This window comes from Chaetomium strumarium, assembly GCF_033439665.1.
Source record: "Chaetomium strumarium strain CBS 333.67 chromosome Unknown B0T15scaffold_4, whole genome shotgun sequence".
Lineage (NCBI taxonomy): Eukaryota > Fungi > Ascomycota > Sordariomycetes > Sordariales > Chaetomiaceae > Chaetomium > Chaetomium strumarium.
The window spans coordinates 1521638-1542922 of NW_026944432.1; the positions used below are offsets into that span (position 1 = coordinate 1521638).

The following is a 21285-nucleotide window of genomic DNA, read 5'->3' on the forward strand; positions in this document are numbered from 1 at the left end:
GCTATAGACTTGTGAAAGACGCGAACTCTGGTACAGGGAGACTTGCCGGTCCAAATGTAGATTCACCAGCGATTACTCGCTGAGTGGGTGTAACTATATTACGCCGTTTCGAGAGAGAGCTGAACCTCTCAATATTCAGTCGCGACCGCAATCGAGTCCTCAAAAGCACTCTTATCCCAGACCAGCCTTGGAACGCTTCACAACTTGCGCTACAGGCTCTAGAATGCCCTTGTTGTCCAGCGCGCCGAGACCCATCCCCTTGCTCCAGCCCATCTTCTCGAGCATTGTACGCCCCTTGTTCTCTTGGCCGAGCTCCGGGACCGATGCTCCCACGATCTCTCCCTCCCGTAGCGTGACTGCCTTGTGTCCAGACCTCGCTCCGCTTGTGGCTTTAGGGGCCTCGGTCCTCTTACCCTTAACGTCGACGCGGTGGAAGTATTTGCGATGAATGCGCAGCGCCGCCTGGTCAACATTCGTGGTGACATCTTCAACTTGGGTCGAATCGTACCGAACAGTGCGGTTGGTCCTGTAAAGCACCGGCCACCTGTTGTCGCCTTTGCCGGTAGATTGTGACTTGATGTTGAACCTGCTTGCTAGCTCGTGAATGACCTTGCGCGCATGTTTATCAAGTGGGGGGAAGTCAAGCCTGGCTTTTGTCAGCTTGATGTATCGCTGCTAGAAGCTGTGAGCTGCTTACCGTGGCGCCGAGCTGAGAAGGAACAACGTCAACTCGGCTTTGATATCGTCCAACTTCATCCCTGCGGCATACTTGACGCGCAAGTCATCAGGATTCGCATTTTTGCCCAACAGGCCCTCGGCACGGAGCGCTTCACGCTGCATTTTGCGGCTCTTCTTCCTCTCTCTGTCACGCTGCCACGCAGTTCGGAGAGCTGCCTCAATCTCCGAGTCAGATACATTGAAGTTCGGGGGTTGTTTGCTGCGCCGTTTGCGTGAGTGCATGCTAAGTTGACTCAAATCGGTCAAGTCTAGGTTATCAAATGCGTCTGCTACTTGGGCAGCACTCGCACGCCCAGGTACAGCCTGGCTCGACCCTCCGTTGGCGGGACGTTTTCCCCGTGCTTTTGTCGTTTCCGTCCGTGTGAAGGAACTCGAAAGAGCGCCAAGATCGTCACCCCAGAAGCCCAATTCTTGTTGGGCCAGACGACGCGCGAATGTCTCGTCGTCCATATCTGCATCCATTCCGTCGTCCTCATCTTCGTCCGGAAAGGCATCCCTTTCGGCATCGCTAGTACCGGTTGCCGCACCCTGTTCGCTTTCCTCATCGGATGACTCGTCCGACCTGGGTGAAGTCTGCTCTCCAAGTCCGAACATGACTGCCTGGTGGTCGCCACCGAGATCCCTATAGCCAGAGGAAACCTGGAATTGACTACCGATCAGGCCATTGTCGGGATCCGCGCCCACATTGGCAATGTAATCTGCCAATATATCGTCCTCGTCATCTTCCATGGCTTCCAGAGGTTGCGAACGTCTTCGCTGGGGATTTCGTCCCCTTCGTTGAGATCGGATGGGAGACGCAACGCGCTTAGACTCCGATTGGCTAAAAAGCGCGTTGACGTCAGGGTCATGCTCGAGCGGTGTTTCTAGAGGCGAGACGCGGGCCGTAGACTGGGAAGCTCCATTCCTGCGAGGCACTCCCTGGGTGATTGCATATCGACCTCTGAAGACGATGACATCTTCGCTTGTAATGGAATCGCCAGATGCTGATCTCGGAGTCGGAATTCGCGGAGGAGGAAGAAGAGTATCAAGGACAGGTCCATCCTGCCCTAGGTCGAAGAAAAAAAGCGAGCTCGTTTCGCTCCCTTGACCCGCTGCCCCTTCCTCACCATCACCTACCAGCTGCTTCCCAACAAGGAGGTCCACTGTCGCGTGCTCTCGTACAACGTTCTCGATGCTTGTTTTGGTTTTGATGACACTGACGACCTCTGCCTCAGGACTGTCAGCATTCCTGACTCCTGCAGTGTCGCCAATGACACTTGTCGCATCCTCGACGGGGTCTTCAGTCGTATCCGCGTCTGACCGTTCGACAGAGAGCCCATCTTCTTCGAGAGGCTCGGCTAAGCCGGCGCTCACAAATGTGACGGGCTTGAGGCGGAGCTTGGCGTCCCCGGAGTTCCACGGAGAAGAGTGATGGGATGCTGTATTCCTAGCCTCATCCCTCATTGAAAACCCTATTATGGTTGAGTTCCCTGCATCTGTAGTATGGTTGCGGGAATCTCTGCTCATACCGTTTGCGGGACCCCTTGTCGTGGGAGTTGTAGAAATAGAGTCACGAAGACTGCCAAAAGAAACTGCGGGTCTGGCCTTGGAGCCCTTGGATCTCTTCGAGGGCCATTTTTCCTTCTTGCGTGGCATCGTCGCCGTGTACAGCAAAAGCCTGGGACCTAGTTGAAGACCGAGGTTCTCCAGGGACCAACAAGTTCTATAAATATTTGGGGTCGCAAGAAACAGGTAAGACTGGGATAGCTAATAGTCCAAAGCTCTGATTGCTCACTCAGGTGAGGCCAGTAACACTTTGCGACAAGGCCTATTTCTTTTGCTTTGGTTGGATTGTTACTGAAGTATGCTCTGCAGGTCGCAAGCTGCAGTGGTTACAGAGACAGGCCAATCCTTCGTTTTTTTGGAACTATGGGGTTAGGGTCAAGATATCATAGTTGCCACATACGACACTAGTGGTATCTAGCTTGACTGATGGTTACGGCTCAAGAGTGGGTATTTTGTGATGTCTATAAGCAGTAAAGATGCTTCCCAGGCTCCTTCTAGTGTCTTCGCAACCGCAAGCTAAGGATTGATGCGTCTTCATACGGTACTAAGTAAATGACAAGCATGGTCACATAGCAGCACGCTCCGAGCTGTGGGTAACTTGGTATAGGTGTAAAAGTGTATTGTGCATGCCGTCCTGTACCGAACTAGCAACTACTGTGTATACTCGTATACTTCCGTACGTACGTGATAACTCCTTACTTGGTCCCACATATCACCTGCTGCGGGGTGGCTTGATCGACGTTATGCTCTCCACAGCGGAGCTCAGCCATGAGAGGTGGGGCCTGACTTGTAGTGTACTTGTGCATATGACATTACCCCGGTCAAGACGCAGACAACCACCAAGCGGGCAACCTTCCAGACGCCCGCTTCCTTGAGCTTTGTGCAATCCGTACACGACACCCATCCTCTTGACACCGTGGTGTCCGGCGTCCCTAACGTTAAAATACCATCATTCCGCGTCCCAGAGCCGCCAAAGTCACCTCCACAGTCCTGCGCGGATCGTGCCGCCTCGGATCGTGCCGCGTCAGGTGAACGGGGCAGCTTGTATCCTTCCCGTCTGTTCCCTTTGAACCACCTCTGCCGGCACTTCGCCCAAAGTAGCTTCCTATGACTGCCCGCCGGCAGGGTGACAGCGGCTGGCAGGCTGCCGTTTCGAGTACTTCTCCGAAGTTGGCGAGTGCAATGGAGGTTGCCATGGCCGCCAGCGCAGAAGTTGGCCGAGTCGGCCGCCGCATCTTCCAAAGGTTTTGGGACCCGGAGCCAATCAACAACCCAGACTCGAATGAGCCGGTCTGGTGCTTGGGACGCTCATATACTCTCGGTGCGAAGGCGTTCGGATCGCCATCACCGTTTACCGCCAGCACTCCGCCCGTCGACAACAACGTCGACAACGCCGCCTTCATCCCAACCTCGGTCCCGGTCCGGGCGACAACTGCCAGCAACCACCCACCCCTCGAGACACCGCCAGATTCTATCACAAGCAGCTTCGATGCCTCCTTCGCCTACGAAGACTCCAGCGAAGACAGCGGCTGGCCTCCCGCATTTCTGGATGATTTCGAGTCTCGGATCTGGATGACATATCGCACCGGGTTCGAGATGATCCCCAGCTCCACCGATGCCAAAGCGACTTCGTCCCTGTCTTTCACCATGCGGCTCAAGACGTCCTTCGGAGAACAGACGGGCTTCTCGTCCGATACGGGGTGGGGCTGTATGATCAGATCGGGCCAAAGCCTACTAGCAAACGCGCTCCTAGTATCACGTCTGGGACGCGGTACGTATCCTACTGGCCATCTTCGGGGTTTGCTCTAACATACGGGCTGGCAGACTGGAGACGAGCTACAGACCCCGATGCCGAGCGTGAGATACTGTCCTTGTTCGCCGATGACCCCCGCGCTCCTTACTCGTTGCATAACTTCGTCAAACATGGAGCAACCGCATGTGGGAAGTATCCGGGGGAGTGGTTTGGACCGTCGGCTACGGCACGATGCATCCAGTGGGTTACACCACACTCAGCCGCCCTAAATTGCGGGAGAGCCTTGTTTTTCGCTGATAGATGCAGGGCCCTAGCGAGTAAAAACGAGAATTCTTTGCGCGTCTATTCGACAGGGGACCTTCCGGATGTCTACGAGGATAGCTTCATGGCCATAGCTAAGCCGGATGGAGACCACTTCCATCCGACTCTAATTCTGGTATGCACGAGGCTAGGAATTGACAAGATCAACCAAGTTTATGAGGAGGCTTTGATTTCCACTCTGCAGATGGAGCAGTCCATCGGTATTGCGGGGTAAGCAGCGTTCTCTTGATTGGTTTCCTATTTCCGTCTCGAGACTGACATGTCCGCTTTAGAGGCCGACCGGCGTCATCCCATTACTTTGTTGGTGTCCAGGGACAGTGGCTCTTCTACCTTGACCCTCACCACCCCAGACCGGCACTTCCCTACCGTGAAGCCCCCCAGGACTATACGAAGGAGGAGTTGGATACCTGCCATACTCGGCGGCTGCGACACCTCCACGTGGAGGACATGGACCCCAGCATGTTGATCGGTTTCCTGATCAAAGATGAGGATGACTGGGACATGTGGAAGAGTGCTGTCAAACACGTGCAGGGCAAGTCCATCATTACTGTCTCGCCTCACGATCCGGAGCGAGGTATGCCTCCTGGGCGGGCCGAGGCCATCGACGAAGTAGAGACGTTGAGTGACGAGGACGCCGACACGGTGCTTGAGGCGTAGAGCTACCAACGGACGCATCGGTGTGCATCACTTGTGTCACGGGTGACCGACACCCTTGCAGGGCCCGACCTCCACTTCCGCTTTGTTTGGCGAGAACCCGTCCTTGCTCGATGGTAACGGCTGGTTCCGGACGCGCCGGACGAGCATGGCGGTTTGAACCTTCCCGTTTTTCTCGATCCCCATCCAAGGCTATAGCCGCTCAGGAGGGCCTCCGTACCACAGCACGCTTCCAGGGATCAAGATGCAGCAACAGCTCGGACACAAGGACGCCCCCGGCGGTAGGCCACATCTCCAGGATTGGGTCATTGGGCAGTCACATCAGCGCCGCTTCTTTTTGGCAGCCTTGGCGCTAGAAACAGGAACAGGCGCCGCGTGGGTAGGGTTGTCCTTGATATGCGCAAAGAGCTTGGTCCTTGATGTGAAGCTTTCATCGCACACGGCGCATTTATGCTATGGTTTTGGTCTTAGAGTCAGAGTCTACACGCTGTAACGGTGTATTACTTTGGAGGAACTGTTGAATACTTACTGAGGTCTGCGCCTCAGCGGCGTGCCGGGCAGCCTTCTTTTCCCGTCTTAGCTTGGCTTTCCCGACCTTCTTACCCTCGTCCTTCCCGTTGCCTAGTATCAAGCCATCCAAGCCGGCAGGTGCAGAGTCCGTGGCGTCTGGTGTGCTGAGTCGTGTGTTTGTCGACTTCGTCTCCGTATGAGGACCATTTACTATGCGCTCTTCGACCTCTGATCGTGGCGCGTAATCGTCGTCTTCGGAGTCTGGTTGAGACGGCGTGCCAAGGTTTGTGTCTTCTTCGCCGGTTATGGATCGGGCATCCTCAACTTGCCCATCGTGTTCTCCGTAGTGCGCCGAGGCAGCGCTGCCCGGTGTATCGTCCTCTCCAGGCTGCCCATGAGCAGTTTGTGACAGTGACATTACAGGTTCCGAGTCCTGGAGGTCAAGATTGGCGTTCTCCTTTTTCATTTGCCTCCGCAGCTGCTGAACTGCTTTGACGTGTTTCTTGCTCTTTTCATGGGTGTCGAACTGCTTTTCGCTCTTGAAGGTCTTATTGCACACAACACATTCAATTTCTTCAACCTCATCATCTTCCTCCGACAATGAAAACTCGCCGTGATCTTCGTCGTTATCCCGCGACTGCGCCCATTCCGGCAGGACGTACTCGGCCAACTTTTGCTGATTAGCTGCTCGAGACCGTGCTGCCTGGGCTGCGGTTGAGTTTCGTAAAACTTGCTGTCTCTCCTCCTCGGATTGTTTGTTCGGTACGTATCGCGGATCCCGTTTTCTGACAAAGGCCACCAGAGACCTCACGGCATCATTGAACTCTCGAATACCTTCATCACGTAGTTTTTGGTTCTCCTTCTGCATGAGCCTGCGGATTTGACGGTCTGGCGCATCCTGGAGACGGTATTTGTCCCTCCAGCTGAACGTCTTCTTGGTCGAAAAGCCCGACCATACGCTATAGAATCGTTTGCCGACCGCATTGTAATCATCGCTGGCCCCGCCAAATGGCGGGTATTCTGTTGGCACCATACCAGCATACTCGCAGGCGGCGTTCTCTTCGGCAGCCAGCTGGTCAAAAAAGGCGTTGAGAATCCCGAAGAAGCCTCTTGTGCTGTCATCCATCGGGACGCTCGAACTGAACCGACTCATCAGGGCAAAGATCGCATTGGCTGAGGTGTGACCGCTCCCGGACTGGTCGGTGGGCGCGGTGCCCGCAACGTCATCCTCTCCGTTAAGAATAGCATCGCGGTGAGAGTCGTACCAGGCACGCTCCTGCGGGTCAGAGAGAATTTCATAGGCGGTCTGTACTTCAGCGAATCGCTTCGTTGCGTTCTCTGTGTCGTTAAGGTTGCGGTCTGGATGCAGCTCCAGAGCTTTCTTCTTGTAGGCTCGCCGAATCCTGGAAGATGTCAGGGTCCGGCCGCATCACATCCCAGGGTGCATGAGCTACACATGTGCGGAATGTAAGCCCCAGTACTCACTCCTCGTCAGGGGCCTGTCGGTCTACTCCGAGCAGCTCGTAATAGCATGTCTTTCGTACAACGGCGGCTTGGTTACCGCCCCGCGGGGTTGACTGTTCGGCTCCCATTTCTATACATCAAACGTTTCCGCAGTATCCGGAGTTAGAGTACGCGAGAACGTGGAAATCGAGGGGACAATCCTGCCGCTCGATATGACAAGCTTTGCAGTTTGGCTGGTTGCCGATTTTAAGACAATATAGGATATTTACCGATCCCCTGAAGCTACAAGAGAAAATCAACGTGGGGCAGGGCAAACCGACGAGAAGTTGGTACTCCGAAGCGGTAAATACGTGAGAAACATGCGAAGTAAGGCAGCTTGGAATATCCACATAACGGTACCACCTCAGGTACAATACGAACGCGATTTCTAGCATGTACTTGTCGTATGTAAATACCAGCAGCGTACCTACACCTACTGGAAACTGACCATGAATTACTAGTGTACTACCTTAACGCATTTCTACCACTTGCATTAGCTCCACATTAGAATTTAGCTACCGATTAAATTATATGCGCTATATAGGTAAGAGTTATATGATATTCGCAAGTATTATTCTATTATTCAGACTCCCCTGATCTGAGCTCTCTACTAATGGATATATATTAATACGCCGTACCATGCTGAGAGCTAGTGCACGTGCAGTATGCATATACGGAATGAAAGTGAGGTGTAAAGGTCATGGATCCGGAAATGGGAGTGAACTAGTAACGTTAGCCGGCGCGGAGCAAAAATAATAAGTCCAGTACGTACTATGTAATCGTTACCTACGGTATGTTTCCTTCATACTTACAACAAACTTGAAGCCTCCCAACCCGTGCCCTTCCAGTTATGCTAGCGCGAATGAAGGCCAGGTCCTCACCGAACACACTTGCCCCCTTTTCCGAGCCATTTTCCACGGGCTTACTGATACCAAGGCAGACGCTTTGCGCATCCTGTCCAGACCATCCGCCACAGTTCTTTGGTTTGGTAGCACATGAACTCGCATCCCGCCATGCGCAAGCTTCTCACGGCGCCTGAAGCGGTCCGGTCGTTCGTGTCCCCGTTACTATTACGATGAAGTTCGGCCACGCCTTCCAAGAGGCCCTGGCTGCGGATAGCTACCCGCAGCGCTGGGTGGAGAAGGCCATCCCCTATCGCCAGCTCAAGAAACTCCTGGGCAAGGTTCGGGAGGAGCTCATCAAAACCGGCTATGCCCCCGACACACTGCATCGGCTCCTAGCGGAGCACCATGCCGAGTACCGACTCGAAACCGACGCTTCTCATATGCTACGGCCGAAGCTAGTCGTGCGCCCAAGTCTGGGTGGGCCAACGTCGCTGGAACATGCGATAGAGCCTAGCGCTTTGGCAGATGTGACTTCCTCACCACCGGAAGGCGACGGCACTAGCCTGCTCGAGCCAGGCCTCGACGCTGAGGTGCACGATGACTACGACGACGACAAGTGGGTTAAGATCCCGCTGAATTCGGATACCCGGTTTTTCGGTCTCCTGCAAACCGATGTTACGGAGCTTGACACGCTCCAGGAGGAGGAGAGGCAGTCAATGAACGACAGGATCCACGCCCTCGGAACGGAGATTGCCGAGGTGGCAAAGCCGCGCAAGGGTTTAATCAAGCTTGCTAAGTCGGATCTCTACCGGTGGCGCGAGATCTTTGAGCTCTATTTGGCTGCGCAGGTCTTCTTCTCTACGACTGAAGCCGCCGGGGGGGTGCGCAACAGCGAGAAGGCGCAGAAGCAGCTTGTCTGGTTCCAGGACGAGGTCAACAAGCGGCAGCTGCCGCAAAAGTTTAAGGTTGAGTCCAGTGGTGCTGCATATGCACATTTCTTGGCTCTGAACGCGACACTGCTGCAGAACCTACGGTTCCAGGAGTTGAATCAGACGGCAGTCAACAAGATAATCAAAAGTGAGTGTGGATGCGCCTGTGGTTGTCATACTGGTAGCTGACCCAATGTCCAGAATTCGATAAGCGAACTCAACTAGGGGTCAAGTCGACGTTCCCGAAGGTCATGTATTCGGCGCACTTCATTTCCGAGGCCATCTCTAAGGACATTTGCGCCCAGTTGGCGCGTGAAGTGGTCAGCCTCGTTCCGCAAGTCATGGATTACTCGTGCACGATCTGTAAGTATCAGCCACCGGGGGCACTGCCGTGTATTGTACCATACAGCGGACTTGCACGTCTAAGCATGCCCGAAACCCACGAGCTATGAGACATGGCTAACGGCACGGATCAGGCTTCTCCATCTGCTGGCTCCCTGTTAGGCTGGACTGCGATCACCTGTTTTGTATTCGATGCATGATCAAGATGCAGAACCAAAATAAGCGGTACTGTCCACTCTGTCGAGCTGACGTGGTTCAGAAGGCCAACGAGAGTACGTCCTTCCGAAACCCTCCCATTGTTACAAATCGTCTGACTTTACAAAAACCAGCGCACATCGATGAGAAGCTGGTGCGCTACCTCGAGCGGTGGTTTCCCAAAGAGACCAGGGAGAAGCAAGTATATAATGAAAGGGAGCGGCGCAGGGAGCTGTTTGGGGACATCTATGTAAACCCAAACCAGAACCCCCCTCAGTGTGTCGTGATGTAGGTGCGATGGCAGGATGGAGTGTGGCGAGACCTTCGGCCTTCACTTTGCGCGCACGCGGGCACGGGCACGGGCACGATACCCAAAGTAATGTATGAATGATATAATCTTTTTATTTTCCAGCACATGGTCTTGCGTCCGGTTATTCGTGGTGGTTTCTAGGCCTCTCCTCGACCGCCTTGAGCGCATCCCTGAATACGTTGACGATATTTTCGGTCTCTTCCAGCCCAACGCTGACGCGGATTAGGTTACGGTCAACGCCAAAGCTTTCAGCCCAGTCCAGCTCCTGGTAATGCGCTAGGAGCACGTAGGGTGAGGCGAGGGTGAAGTTTGTTCCCAGACTCGGGCCCTTAGCGGTGGCAATGGCGTCATAGAAGGCCACGGCCTGGTCCTGGTGACGGAAAACGACCGAGAGTAGGCCGCCGTATCCGCCATTCGGAAGCCTACAGGCCTCGTAATTGGCCTTCGACTCGTTGTGCTTCGGGTAGAAGACGGTCTTGACCAACGGGCTGTCCCGGAAGACGTGGCAGATGGCCTCGGCGTTGGCATTGATCCTATCGATGCGAGAGGCAAAATCACGGCTGTTCCGCTCCATGAACATGACGTCCTCGGGCCAGTATGTGTCCTCATGCTCGGTGCGCGCCCACGCCTTCAGCGACGAGTAATGCCGGCTGTTGGGGTTGAAAATGGCGCTGCCGCCCATCACATTGCAGTCGCCTGAGAAGATCTTGGTCAGGCTGCTGACGACGATGTCGGCGAAGGGAAGTACGTTGACGTTGGCGAACGTGCCGATGGTCTCGTCGACCACGACGGCAAAATCGTATTTGTCCGCGAGCTGCCGGATACGGACGAGATTGGGGCATGTCAGGAGCGGGTTGCCCGGGAATTCACAGAACAGGGCGAGGAAGCGCTCGCCGCCCTCTAGACGTCTCTGCAGGTCATCGAGGTCCGAGTCGGAGGCATGACCATAGAATACTGCACCGGGGCCGAATTTCTCCAGGATCTTGAGCGTGTCTACATAGGGGAAGCCGAAGTTGATGCTCTTCAGACTGCCGCGGACGTCGAGCAGAGCCCGGTGTGAGTTGAAGATGGCGCTCATGCCACATGGGAACAGGTAGATATCTTCCTCCCTGAGGTTGCCAACACCGCGCGAGTTCGACTTCATCTCGTGCTCCGGCGGAGGGGCGGTGGTGAGCTCACCGTTGCTGCGCAGAGCGCCCGCGATCCTCCTTTTGATGGCAGACCTGGCGGGTTGGACGAAAGAGAGATCGAGGTTCCTGCCGAAGCGCTCCTCCAGAAAGCGCGACGTCTCCTGCACGTCGGGCCCGGCCGCCAGTTCCCTGTCGGGACTGGAACGGGGAGATGGGGCGGCTCTTTTTGTCGTGTCGAAGGATGACGGCCGCTGATAGCGCTTCGGGCCCCGACACGGCTTGGGACTTGCGGGGACTGGGATCGTGGCCTCGTTGTCCGGCCGGAGTAGGCCGTCCTTGAAGAGGGTGTGGCAGAACTCAGCCCTGCGGCTGGACACACCGTCACCCGTGTGCTGCCAGTACTGCTTAAGAAAGGGAAAAGCCTCCTGGGAGCAGAGCACAGCGGATATCGTGGGGGCGAGCGACGCCAAGACTTCATGGTTCGGGTTCGTCGTGTCTAGGACGAGGTGGACAGTCTCAAGCGAGGCTACCGCTGTAGGAGGCGCGTGGGCCTTCACGAAAGACACACAGCGGGCAGCGATCTGGCGCGTCGGAAATAGAAAGGCCTGGGATCCTTGGCGCCCGAACCTTGCGACGATGTCTGCGGCAAAGGATTGGATGCTCCGGTGGATGAAAAAGCTAGCGGGCTTGTAAGTCGCTGGGGTAGGCAAGGGAAGGGAAGGGGGGGGGATGTGGGTAAGCGAGGGAAGGACGGAAACTGAAAGCAAGACGCACCGAGGATAGCCGGTCGACATGCGGCCAACGACCCAGTCCTGGCCCTCTTCATAACCAATGTTCGACCTCCATGTTGGCAGAGAGACACTCACAGCCTAAGCAACCGACGTCAGCAATGGGCCTGCAAAATCGGGCAGCCCGTCCCATAATCAGGTAGGTATGTGCATTGTAATACGGGGGTGAAGTGGCTTACATGGGCTGTATGGGGGGGGATTGATTCCCCAAGCTCAAGTTGTGACATTTGTCAAACGTCGAGATGTTCTGTCTCAGTACGGCTATTCACGTCTGCTCTATCTTCATTTGCTGTCAATATGTGAGTAGGACACCGCGAGGTCACAAGCTGCGTTTTCCGGGTGATGTTGTGGAGTGGCCGATTGCTGTTGACTCACTGTCTGAAGACAGGTCAGCCCCCTTTCGCTGTGATGCTGCACGGAGAGCAAACAAAAAACTTTGGGTCCTACTCACCCTCAGGTTCTTACCGGGTGCCATCGCATATTTGTGCGAGTGTGGTTGAGGTGACAACCATGCAAGTCATAGCAAGGGAACAGTTATTCCGACTATCGGAGGCGAAAAGCGGGCTGGGCCAAAATATGGGGTATCTCCTCTCGAGGTTTCCCCTTCAAGTTTGCCACATGCTGTAAACAGACTCATTACGCAGTATGCGACAGTAACTGCATCCTGCAGCACGTGCAATAAAAGGAATAATCCGCGTGGTCTTACGTTGCGGAGAATCCCATAACATGCTACGCTTCCCCGATAGCTTGAGTTGTTTATGTCGAAGCTCACTTACCTACAGTACCTACTTGGGCACAAAAGCAAATTTACCTTGCTTGTTCATGGCTCTTCTCTCAGGAACATGCACGAGTTGTGTTCTTGGGGTTTCGGAGACTCAATACACATCATTCAACCCTAGGCGATTCCAAGACCGAGGTGAAGTACATACGGTACTCTGTACGGATCAGACAATCTACTTGGAGCTACCCTACCTAATAAGGTAGCAAGAGTCGACTCAACAGCACACATCCCCCACAGCATGGCTGCCCAATGATACCAAACGCCCACGACAACAGCCTAGTACCCTAAAGTAGGGGTAATCCAACAAGTGCTTAACTACCTAGGTATCAAGCAAAGATCAGCCCAGAATTTCGTACGTGAACTATATCATGACCATCAAAATGACTATATATAGCGCTGCACTGATCCAAGCGCCTCGTCCCTGGAGGAAGTCATTATTGTGCTGGTCGTACCGAGTTATCATGCGTCTAATCGTCATGCGCGTAATCGTCACGCGTTTGCAGCGAAACTTTGTCCTCTCGAGCTGCCCAAGACTAACATGTCGGTCGAGGGTTGCTCAGTACCGCCCGCTTCTCCTGCTGCCAACACAGCTGATACTATCGCTGGGAGCAATGCTGTCCACATCGTCGTCGTCCTCCTCCCATCTCGCATGACCGCTGAGCACATGACTGACCGGGAGAGGGACATGACGATCCGACACATAGGTGGCGGGCCGACTGGTCGGAAGAGGGATACTGCGCGGCGATATATAGCTGGTAGCTCGGTTGTGGGCAAGGGGAATATTGCGGGACGAGAGGTAGGTTGGGGCCCGGCTGTCTGGCAGAGGGGCATTGCGGCCTGAGATGTAGCTCCCCTCTCGCATGTAAGCTCGGGGCTGCTCTACAACCTCGATGGTCCTCGTTGTTGCACGGGTGCTAAGCCTCGAGTGCGAGCTCAAGTGGGCTGGTGCTGCGTAAGGGTCTGGTGGCGGTGCGCGGACCGTACTGTTTGACCGGTGACTCCTGGCCGAAGCGTAGCTGTCCAGGTCGGGGCCTTCATAGGTGTAGCTTCGCTGCACAATTGGGGGATGCCTCGAGCTCCTCGAGCTCATATAGCTCCGACGTTCCGCTTCGCCTCCCGCGTACGGTTCTCTGTAACTGGCGGACTCGCTGCGCGGCCGCGAGGAAGAAGCCCGCGGCCTGGACGAGGGGTGACGGCCCCGCGGGTGGTCATAGACGTCGTCTGCCTCCTTACTCCGTGGCGACGACTCCACCTCGCTGTACCGAGCGATGTATTCGGGAGGAGGCCGGCGGTAGTCAGAAAGAGGTGGGTAGTCGCTTTCATAGCGTACCTTCTCCACCCCTCGTTCGACGTCGGCGTAGCGGGCTTTGCGATCCGAGTATGCATCATACCTCTCTGGGTACGTGGACCACCGTGTGAGGGGCGGGACGTCATACGCCTGCCGAGAAGCGCGACTCTTGTCGCCCCTGACCATGTTGTATGCGAAGGCTCCGCCTAGAGCGACACCGGCAACGCCGAGTAGGGTTCCAACAACAGCGCCAGCGCTTAGACCGTTGGAGTTCTCCCGTGCAGAGACCGCCGGTTCGTAGACAGAGGGTCCGGCTGTGACACTCCGCCTGGGCCCGAGAGGCAACTGGTCGTCGTCTTCAGTGTATCGGGCGTGGGGGCGACGGGAAGCGGTGCGGACAGACGCACCAGACGAGCACGACGAGGAACTGGGACCGGCAGAGGAGGTGAGTGACGAAGAGGCAAGGTCGTAATTCCAGTCCAGGATACGGCTCGCCTCGTTGCTGGTGGACTTTGTGTAGCGTACTGTCGAGCGGCCGTAGTCTGAAGGGCAGTCTGGGGGCGGTTGATAGACAATCTCAAGCATGTTGCCATCAAAGTCGGTTATAAGCACGCGGATCCCGCCACCTCTCGTGCTGGTCCGCTGGGCGGATACGCCACCGGTAGCCACGTAACCCTCGGCGGAGTAGCTGGGGTGGGCGTCCGGGCCGTTGAGATTGGTCTGTAATAATGCAAACTCGTAAGCGTGGTCGGCCGCGGCCGGCGAAGGAGCGCTGAGCACAATGCGCGAAGTCCTCAGGGGCCGATCTCTGCTCGACACCACTTGGCGGATCTGGAAAACTGGGGCAGTCCGTGAAGTATTCCCATAGACGATGGAGGGGAAATGCCCGCCCTCAGTAGACAGGTAACGCAGGCCCAGAGGCTGGATGACGGCCGAGTAGAACGGCGAGGAGGAAGGGAGGTGCGAGACCTCCAGAAAGGGCAGCATCGCTGCGGTGTGATATGCCCCGGCGTGCCGTGCTGTCGTGTTGCGCAGCCCGTGTATCAGCCACGAGGGCCTGGGAAATCGAGGGCGAGTGAGTTAGTGGGAGAGCTTTAGCCTTTAGGGCAGTGTGGCGTGACGGGGCGAGCTGGCAAGGGTTCTACGTGAGCTGAGGTCCAAGGAAGCCTCGCTAATAAGGGTGCCGAGCCTCATGGATCCGAGATTGTCGACCCTCGAGGACAGGCTCGTGACGATAGACGTTAGGCATTGAAAGAAGGGGGCAAGTGCACCTGCAACAAGTTTGTCGTAGAACTTTGGGTCTCACTGGTGTACACGTCCTTCATCCACACATGGAAAACTTGGAACTCCAGAAGGGAAACCACCTAGGGCCAGTCAGATCTCTGCATTACTACTAATTACCTAGGTGTCTCTGCCGGACGGGAGGTATGTACATGTAACCTGGCCGTGTGCCAGGCACGCCGTTTCCATTGGAGTGCTGCCCAACTGTGGTGGCCGCTAGCTGCCCGGCTCCGCAGCACCACAGCCTGCACCAGTCCAGTACCAGCGGTGAACACCTACAGGAGTGACCTAGGAAGCATGAGAAGCTGGCTTGGCTCAACAGCCACATTCGGCACTTCAACTCGGCGGGCAGTGTTATGTTCTCTCTCGGTCAAGAACCCCGAAGTCGAACAGACCCAATCTACAAATGTTGATCAACCTATCTATATAGCGTGCGCCGGACCCGATCGTTATGAAGAGCCTGAGGGTTGATTGACAAGTATTCAAGTATCTTTTCCACATGGATTGGCTCGGCTTGGACCAGCGCTGGCAAAGCGGGGCCGGGCGCCTAGGCAGGGCGCCTGCCAGATGGAGGGTATGAGTACGTGCTAGCGTTAGTGTCCTTTAGGTAGCCTGCCACGCTGAAGCACCAGAGTCGTCCCGACGAAAGCCACGCCGGATGCATTGGCGTGATTGACAGACCGTTCAGACCGAATGCCCGGCCCGGTGGTCTTTTCACCGCGGCCTGACGAAGAGAGCTGTTTTGATTGGGGGTTCTAGCCTGCAGAAACACCGTGGCGAAAACACTGGGGCACCAGGGGGTGAATGCCAGTTACTTAGCTGTGAGGCGATCCCAGTGATTGTCAGTGTTCGGGATCATTCCGCGCAAAGCATCGCCTCTGTCAATGACCGTGCATTCACGAATGCCGACGAAACAGTGGTAGACTGTGGCAGACTGTGGGAACGGAAACCGGCCCATTGTGGCAAGCTGGGTCTCAAAGGAGGCCGCACTTCTCGTAGACCAATAGACCATGGGTTGCCCAAGACCTCAGAAAGACGAGAGAAAGAGTGCGAGTAAAGTAACTACCTACCGTACCTACTAAGTTTGCAGGTGCTTGGTAGGTAACTCTTAGGACGGGCTTGAACAAAGGAGGGCCACATATCTCAGCAAGCGAATTTGCAGGCCGAACTAGCCCAGCACATCACAGATCCCATTGAACTGCTCCGATTATCCGAGTCCGCTGTCTTCATCTAAGAGGCCGGCGACATCCAAACCTGTTCCCCCGAAACCAGATCATGAGTGCCCTTTGATCCCACACGCCGGCTCCCTAATCCACGTGTCTTGCAGCCGTGAAGACTACAGGGTGTTGCTCTGGCCATATGTGACGAGCTGGTTGTCAGTAGCAACATCGAGACGCTGCAATACGAGCTAAAGTCCATTAAGATAGAAAAATAAAATAAACAAATCAAGGAAAAGGGGAAGACGAGTGCCAAGTTGAAGTGGCAACTCGCAAGACGACGAAAGCGTCTTGGGATCCATTGTTGAACGCCCCATGTTTTGGTTGCAAAAACACCGACAGCTCAAGCACAGGCATCCCAAGTTCCGGATGACAAAGGCCGTTAACCGCGATGTTGTATCACGGAACGGGCTCAATGCAACCGCAGTCCCCCTGGATGGAAGATAGAGGGCTGACAGATCTTTCCGTCCAATCCCCTGTCCTGCCGATATTGTAGGGCCGGTAGGCCACTAGGAGCAAAGACATCGTCATCACGATGTGCCGCTCTGTGTATGCCTTAGAGAATGTCCCAAGCATCCTCGGCGGCATGGCAGAACTTGCTGCAGGCAACGCTTGCCGAGAGGCTGTAGTTGCTGATGGATATTTTCTCGTCCACGTAGGCGTCGGCAAAGTTGTCCGGGCCCTTGGCCATGGCGCCAACGAAGACGCAGATGCTCTCATTCGGCCCGAGCGTGTCGACGTAATCCCGCACCCGCACCAGCGGTGCGTCAAAACTGAGTGTTATCTTTCGACAGTTGGGCGGCAAATGGTCGGTGATTGGGTTTTGGATCACTTTCAGGAGCTTCTCCTGCGAGTTGGTGCCCTTGATGGAAAGACGGTGGAGGAGTTGAACCATCAGACCAGCGAAACGCTTGAAGGTGCGCGGGATGCGGACCGAAGGCGAAACCTCAATCAACACGCCTTTGGCCGTCTGAATGTATATCTGGAGTCTTCCCGCCTTGTTGATTGGCGAGTCGAGGAGGGTCAGTAGACACTGCGAACAAGGAACTAGCCGTCAGCAGCTGCATACCGAATGGGCGGAGCGTCGGCTCTTTCAAACCTGATGTGTGATGTCCGGGCGCGCATCGCTAATGTCCCTGTTCATCTTCCGCATGACGCCGATGTGCTCGTCGCTGTTGAGCAGAGAATACTTCTCCTCTCTTTGCACACCCATGCGGCTTCCTCCGCCATGCGACGCCTTGTAGGTCTCGAGGCTGGCATTTGACAAGACAACAATGAGTCGCTTGGTGTCCTTGTCGGTTGGGGGAATGGGGGTGTGCTGCTCGGCTACCAGCTGGGGCAATGCCGGAGGAGGTAGCGATTGGGTTCCTGCCATGGGTTGTCGGTGTCAGACGACTGGAGCGCTGCCGGTGTTGAACAAAAAGTCTACGAGGCAACTGGAACCGGCAACTCGAGAAAAGTGGTTGTGCGGCACTTCAGGTGGGGGTTCATCAGGCCAGGACCGAAAGCGGGGTCCGCTCTTGGGTTAGAGAAATTTCCTTCCCCTCCCCATTTTCCGAGATCCTTTTAGTGGCGAGTGTCCGAGCGCCATCAAAACGAAACGGAGCAGAGGGAAACCAAGAATCTCCTAGAAGACAAGCTCAAAAAACAAAGTGCCTTTATATCCATGCCCGTGCACACCGTCCGAGTAGGGAATGGGGCCAGCGGAATATGCGGCAATGGTTTCGACTTACTTGGCCGTTTGCCAGCTCGGTATTCTGGTGAGGAGGACATATTGCAGTGAGGCCGAACCTGTAGCAGGAAGCAAGGTTAAGAGGTTCCTAATATGGAGCTGGACCTGCCTCGACGGGCTTCGGGGTCGCTTGACGAAGCAGGTTTGAAGGGAAGATCGGACAGGTGTAAAGCGTTGCAGAATGTCCAAGGCCCTTGAATGAATTGAAGTGGAAAGTAGTGAGCTTGACCAATGTGCTGACAAGGCGGCTGAGCGCAAATTTATTGAAAATTAGGAGGAAGGTGCCCCTGCTGGACAAAGGTTTCGATACCATAATAAGGGATACCAAAGCACGGGCAGTTCTCGGCTACATTTATTAGGTACATACATATTCGTACTGCAGTACTGTATCTGGAATTGGCGGCGGGGTTGGAACTTGAAAGTCGGGGTCCGAGCCGGTTTCGGTGATTATCATCGGGATTCCCATATTTTTACCTTGGTTAGACAAGCGCTTGCTCTTCGAGCTGTCGTCCATTGGTTAATTGAATCGGTGCTCTTCCGAGGAGCCCTCCCAACAAGGCAACTCTATCAGCCTCACCCAATCTGACTAGCAACCCCGAATGTCCAAGACTCAATGTCCCAGCCATTTCGTCATTTCCCACCAAAAGTGCCAGTTCTTGCGTGTACTGATTGTGACCAGTTCTGGTTGTTGGTAAGCCAGGGTTAGGGCTATATATGGGACAGCACAGATCAATCCGAGTCCTCTTCCGACCATTTTCCCATTCTAGGCAATCCCGGCCCCCCAGGATGCGTTCGCCTAGTATAGTTACAAGTCAAGATAACCCAAAGATCGAATTGGATGATTGCCTTATCGGGAGAGCTGCTTATGGCTGTCACGTACAGACATTGTAAGAAGCTAGATACATCCTAGATTCTGCAGTGCTAATAATCCGCTGGAATTGGCAACAAGGTATTGAAGTGCAGGCTCATCAACACAGACTAGGCTACTCTTGCGGTCAGTTTGCCGGACGTGTGCAGCTTACTCGGTAGTATTCAGAGAGTTCGGATGGCACGCAGTTGGCTGCATGAGCCACTGTTCGAAGACCCGAGTACGCTGAGGTCAGCTCGGCTCCCAGCTTGCGGTCGACCGGTCTTGGTGGTGTGGACTTGTTGCTGCGGTAAGACGGGGAAGAGTTCACAGTAGCACCGTTAAGGACTCTGCATGCGGGCACAAACAATGTCAGCGAAGCGGCGGTACACCAAGGCGGTATGGTGCTTGGAGGGGCGATGAGAGAAAGCACGGAGGAAGGGCAATATTGCGGTTACTACGGTACACCGTCTCGCATCATAGCATCTGGGGTCAATAAGAATAAGCAGGTACATCACACTCTCGAAAGCTCAACTTGGTGTGACTGCGAGCATACTTAAGCTTGTCGAGATTCGATCTCTCATGTTAGCCTAGTAAGAGCTTACACAGCGCAGTGCATCAGGTGGATCCAGCCAATAATAATAAATACTAGTAGCCTTCTCTGCTCACTTTAAAGGCACCGAGGTCGGTTTACGTCTTCCGGTTCCGATATTTTTTAGGGATGAAGGGAGCACACCTCAAAACACCGACCGGGTTAGCTGGGTCGGCTTTCGGGCTCCTCGGCAGCGGCGGATGGGATCTCGGGGTGGCGGTGTCATCTTAATATCCTGGCCCGGGTCTAACCGTTGGTTCAAGAGACCAAGCACACGGCATCTACTTGGTGCGCTGCTGTTGCTCGCCGTTGGCCTGCTTTCCACCGGCCTGGCCTCGCCCTGCTTGTCTTCGTGCGATCACCGACATTTTCCACAGCCGGGGTTATGTGCAGACGAATTGCTCCAGGCCTTGGGAATTGGCCGTCTTCTGTCCCGGCCCGTGTGGTCGGCACAGCACTGAGGCGATTCCAGGCCGCCATTTCCGGACTGAAGACCAAGACGAACCCCCGCAGGATGACATGGAAACTACCTAGGCCGCCGAATGGCTTCCACCAAAATTCTCTACCTCGGAGCTCGTCTGATCTCCGGGGCGCTCTTGGCCGCCGACCTCTTCTGCGTCCTTCCTCTGTCACGGATCCACGCTCGGCCGCAGTCGCAAGAAACTGTGATTCAGTCTTGTTCTGACATTGCCGTAGAGGCATATCCCCATGTCGTCTCTTATATCCTCTCTCTTTCTTTGGCGCCCGTAGCAACCTCAAGTTGGACCGTCCCTGAGTCGTTCTCTTTTCTTCTGCATTTCTGGCCCTTGAACGGACGGGACGCTCAGGGCCCAGCACGCTGCGCGTATCTCTCTCTCTCTTCTGACTCAAAGTCCCACCAGTCTCTCCCATTGACTTCTGCAAGGCATTTACTTTGCTTCTCTATGCCATTCTAACGCAATGTCAATCCGGTGGCTCCTCTTCCTCGTTCCCCTGGCCCTAGCGCAGGCGCAGGGCGACAACCAAACCCCTACACTGGATCCCGAAGTCATCCAGTCCGGCTCCTTTGTTGATGGATCAACCTCCCTGGGCTCAGACGAGGCTGCTCAGGCCAAGTCACTGACCTCTCAGAACAATTTTATCAACTTCTGCAAGGGCAAAACGCTCACTGACGGTCTTCAACGGACGGACGGCTCATGCAACGGCATCGGTGCGCAGTGAGTGCCATTCACACTGGAAGATTGCGTGCTAACCGTATGTTTAGTCATGGGCGAGATCCCCTCGATTGATAGGATGATCTCTGTGGTGATCACGAAGCCGCAGAACGGTGACAGCATCGAATCTGGACAGGACTTCAATATTACACTTCAAGTATCAAACCTGGAGGCTGGTGCGTTTACCAACGCCGTTGCAACCTACTACGCTGCGCCGCAGCAGCTGAAGGGCGGCAATGTAGTTGGACACATCCATGTCACCGTGCAGGACACCGGTGCGAACCTAAACCCAACACAGCCCCTCGACCCAACGCAGTTTGCCTTCTTCAAAGGGATCAACGATGCCGGAGACGGCCGGGGAGGGCTATCCGCGGCTGTGACCGGGGGATTGCCGGCTGGAAATTATCGTCTCTGTACCCTGACTTCAGCCGCGAACCATCAGCCGGTCATTATGCCCGTGGCCCAGCGGGGCTCACAGGATGACTGTGTCAGATTCACTGTGACTGGCGATGGGAATACTATCAATCCCGCGGCCAAAGACGGCGAAAAGGGACAGGCGGCAGCTGCACTGGCTGCCCAGGCTGTACAGCTCGGTCCCGGTGCTCCCGATCCCAACAACAACAACAACAACAACAACAACAACAACAACAACAACAACAACAACAACAACAACAACAACAACAACAACAATGGTGGCAATGACAACAACAATGGTGGCAACAACAACAACAATGATGGCAACAACAACGGCGGCAACGAGGGGAACAACAACGGAGGGAACAGCGACCGAG

At 55.1% G+C, this 21285-nt stretch overlaps 9 protein-coding genes across 9 annotated transcripts; 3 read left to right on the plus strand and 6 right to left on the minus strand.

Annotated features, from left to right (window-relative positions):
• Positions 1 to 171: 171 nt before the first annotated feature.
• B0T15DRAFT_398359 (uncharacterized protein) lies at positions 172 to 2373 on the minus strand (the record flags this gene model as incomplete). The annotated part of the gene is made up of 3 exons (XM_062864949.1): positions 172 to 646; positions 698 to 2189; positions 2247 to 2373. 3 exons carry the CDS (start codon positions 2371 to 2373, stop codon positions 172 to 174), a joined length of 2094 nt encoding a protein of 697 aa, XP_062721256.1.
• A 1092-nt stretch (positions 2374 to 3465) lies between these two features.
• On the plus strand, positions 3466 to 5014 carry B0T15DRAFT_485086 (uncharacterized protein; the record flags this gene model as incomplete). Its single annotated transcript, XM_062866274.1, has 4 exons — positions 3466 to 4054; positions 4108 to 4276; positions 4343 to 4567; positions 4630 to 5014. The coding sequence occupies 4 exons, from the start codon at positions 3466 to 3468 to the stop codon at positions 5012 to 5014; spliced, it is 1368 nt and encodes a 455-aa protein (XP_062721257.1).
• A 224-nt stretch (positions 5015 to 5238) lies between these two features.
• B0T15DRAFT_198732 (uncharacterized protein) lies at positions 5239 to 7318 on the minus strand. The gene is made up of 3 exons (XM_062862546.1): positions 7007 to 7318; positions 5541 to 6924; positions 5239 to 5464 (listed from the first exon to the last, which is right to left on the minus strand). Exons 1-3 carry the CDS (start codon positions 7111 to 7113, stop codon positions 5333 to 5335), a joined length of 1623 nt encoding a protein of 540 aa, XP_062721258.1. The 5' UTR covers positions 7114 to 7318; the 3' UTR covers positions 5239 to 5332.
• Positions 7319 to 8099: 781 nt separating this feature from the next.
• Positions 8100 to 9627, plus strand: B0T15DRAFT_555644 (SPX domain-containing protein; the record flags this gene model as incomplete). Its single annotated transcript, XM_062870397.1, has 3 exons — positions 8100 to 8946; positions 9000 to 9161; positions 9275 to 9627. The coding sequence occupies 3 exons, from the start codon at positions 8100 to 8102 to the stop codon at positions 9625 to 9627; spliced, it is 1362 nt and encodes a 453-aa protein (XP_062721259.1).
• Positions 9628 to 9696: 69 nt separating this feature from the next.
• B0T15DRAFT_198772 (pyridoxal phosphate-dependent transferase) lies at positions 9697 to 12177 on the minus strand. Its single transcript, XM_062862547.1, has 3 exons — positions 11743 to 12177; positions 11550 to 11644; positions 9697 to 11453 (listed from the first exon to the last, which is right to left on the minus strand). Exons 1-3 carry the CDS (start codon positions 11788 to 11790, stop codon positions 9767 to 9769), a joined length of 1830 nt encoding a protein of 609 aa, XP_062721260.1. The 5' UTR covers positions 11791 to 12177; the 3' UTR covers positions 9697 to 9766.
• Positions 12178 to 12723: 546 nt separating this feature from the next.
• B0T15DRAFT_198811 (uncharacterized protein) lies at positions 12724 to 14746 on the minus strand. The gene has a single exon (XM_062862548.1). It carries the CDS (start codon positions 14617 to 14619, stop codon positions 12901 to 12903), a length of 1719 nt encoding a protein of 572 aa, XP_062721261.1. The 5' UTR covers positions 14620 to 14746; the 3' UTR covers positions 12724 to 12900.
• Positions 14747 to 16509: 1763 nt separating this feature from the next.
• B0T15DRAFT_555671 (Alpha/beta knot methyltransferase) lies at positions 16510 to 18327 on the minus strand. The gene is made up of 3 exons (XM_062870398.1): positions 17864 to 18327; positions 17230 to 17498; positions 16510 to 17163 (listed from the first exon to the last, which is right to left on the minus strand). The coding sequence occupies exons 1-3, from the start codon at positions 17901 to 17903 to the stop codon at positions 16687 to 16689; spliced, it is 786 nt and encodes a 261-aa protein (XP_062721262.1). The 5' UTR covers positions 17904 to 18327; the 3' UTR covers positions 16510 to 16686.
• Positions 18328 to 19405: 1078 nt separating this feature from the next.
• B0T15DRAFT_198927 (uncharacterized protein) lies at positions 19406 to 20369 on the minus strand. The gene has a single exon (XM_062862551.1). The coding sequence runs from the start codon at positions 20190 to 20192 to the stop codon at positions 19560 to 19562; it is 633 nt and encodes a 210-aa protein (XP_062721263.1). The 5' UTR covers positions 20193 to 20369; the 3' UTR covers positions 19406 to 19559.
• B0T15DRAFT_369974 (uncharacterized protein) lies at positions 20241 to 21005 on the plus strand (the record flags this gene model as incomplete). The annotated part of the gene is made up of 2 exons (XM_062864193.1): positions 20241 to 20490; positions 20545 to 21005. Coding segments are annotated over 2 exons (711 nt in total), but the record flags the coding sequence as incomplete, so codon positions are not given.
• Positions 21006 to 21285: the final 280 nt, after the last annotated feature.